Source organism: Salvelinus alpinus, chromosome 26, assembly GCF_045679555.1.
Source record: "Salvelinus alpinus chromosome 26, SLU_Salpinus.1, whole genome shotgun sequence".
NCBI lineage: Eukaryota > Metazoa > Chordata > Actinopteri > Salmoniformes > Salmonidae > Salvelinus > Salvelinus alpinus.
This window is the reverse complement of record NC_092111.1, coordinates 7,826,172-7,832,033: the sequence shown is the minus strand read 5'-3', so window position 1 is coordinate 7,832,033 and position 5,862 is coordinate 7,826,172. Positions and strand designations below refer to the sequence as shown.

Genomic DNA, 5,862 nt, shown 5'->3' with positions numbered 1-5,862 from the left:
TATCTCTAAAACAATTTTATTATGTCACTGGAGAAGACAAACATGATATACATATAAAAAATAAAAAAACAATTAATCTCATATGTTGTATTTGGAATATTTTGGGATTATATCACAGTTATAGAGACAAATAAAACGGTACATTCTACACTTATATAGAACATTTGAAGATACAGGCATATATTAAACTTCATATAATATGTTATATATTTCCATAGTTTGGCAGGGTTAGGGTGAAAAACGTAATCCTGGCTCTCAAGAAGAAAGGTGCCTTGGATATTTTTGGATCTCAACACAGGGTAGGACGCCAATAAATCAAAAACAAACTGCATTACCAACTTATTAAAACACCACATCAGAGTAAAATCTCAGAGGATGCTTGGAGATTGTCTAGTTTCGGGAAAAGTCAAGTCTGGGACACAACAAGCACAATAACCATGGCCAAGGCATCAATGCCTTTGTATTCCCCTTCAGCGACTGGCCGGTCTCTGCTAGTGACCACTTCCTGTTGGGGCCTCTGCGCTTCCTTCCTGCTCTACGATTGGCTGGCTGTGGCAGTTGCAGTGGTGGCAGCGCCCATGCGCAGCAGCTCCTTCCTGTGGTCGAGGATGACGTCAAAGCTGGACTGGAGGCGGTTCTGCTGCTCCTGGACGCGACCCTGCAGGGTGCGGACCCAGCGGATCAGAGCCAGCCTGCGGTACATGGTGAGCTGGACCTGGTGCTTCTCCATCTCCTGGGCCTTGAAGCGCTCGCGGTCCCTCAGGGTCCACACAGCGTCCTCCAGCTCAGGCAGCTCGCCGCAGTCCGTGTCCGAGTCCGACAACGCTGCTCCGTCAAGCAGACTGTTCCCCGTTCTGAGAGGCTTGCTGCTCCTTTTCCTCTCCATTTTGTCATCCCACTTCCTGGTCAAAGAGGGGGTAAGGGGGTCTGCTGGGGCGGCAGGGGTCTCCTGGTTTCCCCCCTGGTGGTGGTCAGGCTTGGTCTCCCCCACACCGATGCGGTCCCACCCTCCCATGCCAGCCCCTTCACCTCCGCTCTCCATGTTGAGAGAGGACAGGCTGCCACTGGACCTGTAGCTGAACTCAAAGTCTGAGTCGCTGTCGCCCCATTCCTCTGGGTCCTCCACCTCCTCCTCCTCCTCCTCTTCCACCACCACTCCCTGTTTCATGACACCTCCCCCCAGGTCTTGTTTCTCCTTCTCGTCATCGCTCATCCTCCCCATCTCCTCCTCCATCTTTCCCTCCTCCGCGCCATCCGGGGGCACTCTTCCGTACCCATCGTCCCCACTCTCGATCTCAGGCAGGGACTCCAGGGGGCTCCAGCAGGGCAGACGGGAGAGCGGGGACAGGGGCCCCAGACCGTAGTGGTTGGAGGAGGGGGGAAGGTGGGGCTGGTCGCGGCCCAATGGGCCCAGGTTACGAGGACGCACCTGGTTGCGATTCTCGTCTCCTCCCGTCATGACGTCCTCGTCTTGACCCAGGAAGTTGAAGTTGCCGTCCTTCTCACCTTGCTTCCTTTTGCCCCCCTGCTGCTGGCTGTTGTTGCTGAGGATCCGCAGTGGGGAGGAGGTGCCTCCCTGGCCTCGGTACTGGGGGTTTACGAGTCTGTCCTGGTGGAGCATTTTGCTTGGCTGAAACTCACTTCTTCTTGATGGAGATTCAATTCTTTGTGAATGAGATTCAAGTCTTCTTGAACGAGACTCAATTCTTGTTGAAGATTCACTTCTTGATCTTGACTGAGAGTCACTGTTTAGAAAAGGAGGGAGAGAAAAGGGAATAAAATATGGAAGTTAATTAAGGCAATTGTTTCAAGGTTAATCCTTCACTTATATATCAGATAAATCTAGACTAATTTCTCTGATACAGTCCTGTACGCTGCTGCATAACTCACAAGTTTGATATTAGCCTACTACCAGTTAATCTTCTAGCCATCACTGCCATTCCTTCTCGTTCTAATGTATTAAATCGTAGCTGCTCTGTGCATCCAATTGCCCTCCACTTAGGCCTATATTACCATCAAATATTTACATGTCTCCTCAGAATGGAAATTTCACTAATCCTTACTTCGGGGTACTGTCACTCATTCTCCGCTCTGTCGCATGATGCGCAGGCACGTGGTGCTGAAGGACAGCGACTAACGTTCCAGGGTTGCGCGCGCCACTGGCACTGACGTAAATATTGGCGCTCGATTGGTGAGGATCAAGTTATCAAGTAAAATCGACCTTGGGTGATGTGATATAACATATCAATATTATGTTTTATATTCGTTTGAGGTTCGTGCAATAGCCGAACAATAAAACGCACTCCCATCCATCCTTCTTGTAGCCTATGTTTAGGCTAGGCTATAAAAACTGTCAACTACAGGATGTTCTTTATGCACCATTAATCACGTCTTCTTAGACTTGTGAGAGTCAGAAGTGAAATACCATAAAATTCCTTTAAATTAATTAAGCAGATGCAAAATTAAGATGCGCGATTTGACAGGAACGAACGACGACGCCCGATGAAAGCATATGCTTATAGCTTATCATAACACAAGGCATTAGAATAGCCTACCTACACAATGTTGTTTGAGAAAAATAGATGACAAAAAAGAAACACGGTTTTATGAAATTAATATAAAAGATGAATTAATCTCCATTGTGCCTTACGTAATAGCCTAGACCTAGTTCAGCAGCAGCGCTATCAGCTCACCCCATGTCCTTGTTCTCCTCGCTCGTCGGCAGCGATAGCCTCGCTTCCACTTATACAAAACAACCTTTACCATTCCTTATTTCATTCGCTGAATACACAATCATTCGGATTGACAAATGTGTGAATCGATACATAAAAGAGGGCCTTGTCTTACCGTATGCTAGTAAAGTGCTTCGTAGAGGAAGTAGATTGGGAGCCCTCCCTATTTCCCCCTCCTCTGGTCGACCCTCCTATGTGATGTTTATCTGCGACTACCCCCCCCCCTCCTCTCTCGCTCTCTCATCCACTCTTTCTAGCGCTCTGATAGAACGGACTACTAGCCTGCCTACCCAAATGACTCACTTCCTAAACTGGGCAGGGACGGTAGAACGGGAAAATGCAGAGAGGTGAGCAGAAAGTAGAGTGCTGCAGAAATTACACTGGAATGTCTCACCATATCTTAGTTTTTTTAAAGGGAAAGTACGACCAGAAAAGTATATACCACAAACGAATATTTGTTTAGGCTACTCAAATGTAACCTATAACACATTCTCATAATTGTGTCAAGGGAGACAGACTGCCATTTGTTGCATTAAACTGGTGACTGTATCTGTCGGTATTAGATTAGAGAGAACGCCTGTGTTGAGTGCGAGTGTGTTTTCGGGTAGGAGGTGTGGCACATCAGACAGACTTTGCAAGTATACTCCCTCCGCATCTCCTGTCGCTTGCGGCAGAAGAGCGTACGTCCCCCCCCCCTCAACCCCCCCTTAACCCCTTTCCACTTCAACAACATCCCCATTCAAGTGCTGCACCTCCAGGCTGTCCCCTCCTCCCCATCGTTCAATAGTAGCCTAAGCGCATGAAAAATACATCAAACACAGCGGCTGCCCGCGGTCTCATCACATGCAAAATCATCTCCATCTTCCAAAACCGAACACAGAACCGTGGAGCAGGACACCGATATAGAGAAACAGATAGCAACAGGGCCAGAAAATAGAAACAGAGAGAAAGAAACAGAGCATGCTTTGCGGTGCATGTGGACCAAATGTTCAGACGAAGGGTCATCCGCGAGGTCCCTCGGGGCGCTAAATAAATATTGTGCGTCGGTTATTGCGCAACCGAGGCAACTCATAAGCACCCATCTCACAACACAGGCATTTAATAAAAAGAGCATGACTTACCTAGTGAATAAGACCTTGTTATTTAAAAAAAATTGTTTTACACAGCCCCGAGTAATGACCCACTTCCCTCAGTTCTGCTTCATCTCCAGCAACACCAGTCCTTACTGTGACAGTGGCCAAGGGGAATGACCCATGGCCATACCGTCAGCTCACAACACCACAATGCATAGCGGCAGATACAGTACAGAAAACCAGAGTAGAGTGGACCTACAGCTCTCTCTTCTCGAACAGAGATCGTTCAATGAGCCAAGACAAAGTAAATCAAATAAACCCCCTCACATTTAGATTTTCCACCCCTTGGGAAGCATCACAGAGAGTGAAAGATCTCATGCTTCTGGTGAATTATTCTAGCCTCCTCTTAGTTGGGAGTAAAATAAAAGCTTTTCCTTTAGATTTTGTGGCTGGTCAGGGCCCACATTTTTCTTAATGTACATAATATTTCCCCATCTTTCAAACGAGGGGGACTTGGTTTGGGAGTTGGGATAATGTTATGACTGAATAAACAAAACCAGGATTACATCTCCGCCTAAAGCTAAGAGGGTATCCACGGGGTTCATTCCAGCCCCTATGCCTGCTCCTAATGTTGTGTAATGAGCCTTCCTGCAGCCCCTAACCCCGAGACTTGCTGCTAAATCACCATGGACTAATGAGATGGAGAGATAAAAGCGGTCATTAAGAGTACTCCTAACGAGATCCTATTATTAGCCACTTATCATAATCATTAGATTATAAACTGCAATTATCTTAACTGGACCAAGAGTGGTCCTATCTGAGCCTAGAGGTCAACAGAGAATGGCTGGAAGTAATAAGGGACAGAGGTCTATAGGCAACAGTCATGATTCAGTCGGAGTCAACTAACATTCTATTGTTTGAATTCTGAAGCCAAGGTAAAACTGAGCAAAATGAAGGTGCAGAGAGCGAGAGTGACATTTGGGACACATTTAAGTATGCGATAAGTATGTTACTTAAACTTTCGCACAATTCTACTGACATCGATGCAAAATTTGCACAAAACTTAGTGTGGTGGTGGGAGGGGCATTTCTCCAACTAGGATTCCACCCTTAGCAAAGTCAGATACAGTGCCTTGAGAATGTATTCACACCGCTTGACTTTTTACACATTTTGTTGTGTTAGAGCCTGACTTAAAAATGGATTAAATTGAGATTTGTCATCACTGGCCTACACACAACACCCCATCAGTGGTGTAAAGTACTTAAGTAAAAAATTCAGTCGTTTTCTTGGGGGGGGGGAATCTGAGCTTTACCGTTTATACCGTTTATACTTTTGACTACTTTCACTTCACTACATTCCTAAAGAAAATAATGTACTTTTTACTCCATACATTTTCCCTGACACCCAAAAGTGCTCGTTACATTTTGAATGCTTAAACAAGACAGGAAAATTGTCAAATGTACACGCTTATCAAGAGAACATCCCTGTTCATCCCTACATCCTCTGATCTGGCGGACACACAAACCACACGTTTGCTTCGTTTGTAAATGACGTCCGAGCGTTGAAGTGTGTTCCTGGATAATGATAAATATATTTTTAAAAATTGTGCCGTCTGGTTTGCTTAACAAAGAATTTAAAAGTATTTATACCTTTACCTTTAATACTTAAGTATATTTACTACTAAATACTTTTAGACTCTTACTCAAGTAGTGTTTTACTGGGTGACTTTCACTTGAGTAATTTTCTATCTTTACTTTTACTCAAGTATGACAATTGGGTAATATTTCCACCACTGTACCCCATAATGTCAAAGTGGAATTATGTTTTTCCAAAGTTTTACAAATTCATAAAAAATGAAAAGCTAAAATGTCTTGAGTAAATAAGTATTCAACCCCTTTGTTGTGGCAAGCCAGGAGTAAAAATGTGCTTAAGTCACTTTAATTTATTTTATTTAACTAGGCAAGTCAAATTCCTATTTACAATGACGGCCTACCCTGGCCAAACCCTATCTGGGCCAATTGTGCGCCGCCCTATGGGACTCCCAATCAGAGCCGGTT

At 45.2% G+C, this 5,862-nt stretch overlaps 1 protein-coding gene across 4 annotated transcripts; it reads right to left on the bottom strand.

The window, feature by feature from the left end:
* On the bottom strand, positions 1-3,984 carry LOC139554538 (UPF0500 protein C1orf216 homolog). 4 transcript variants are annotated; one of them, XM_071367412.1, is made up of 2 exons: positions 3,854-3,984; positions 1-1,745 (listed from the first exon to the last, which is right to left on the bottom strand). In XM_071367412.1, exon 2 carries the CDS (start codon positions 1,619-1,621, stop codon positions 536-538), a length of 1,086 nt encoding a protein of 361 aa, XP_071223513.1. In that variant the 5' UTR covers positions 1,622-1,745; positions 3,854-3,984; the 3' UTR covers positions 1-535. The 4 variants fall into 4 exon arrangements, with proteins under 4 accessions (XP_071223513.1, XP_071223511.1, XP_071223510.1 ...); XM_071367410.1 differs by lacking the exon at positions 3,854-3,984 and adding an exon at positions 2,848-2,987; XM_071367409.1 differs by lacking the exon at positions 3,854-3,984 and adding an exon at positions 2,694-2,840.
* Between the last annotated feature and the right edge of the window lie 1,878 nt (positions 3,985-5,862).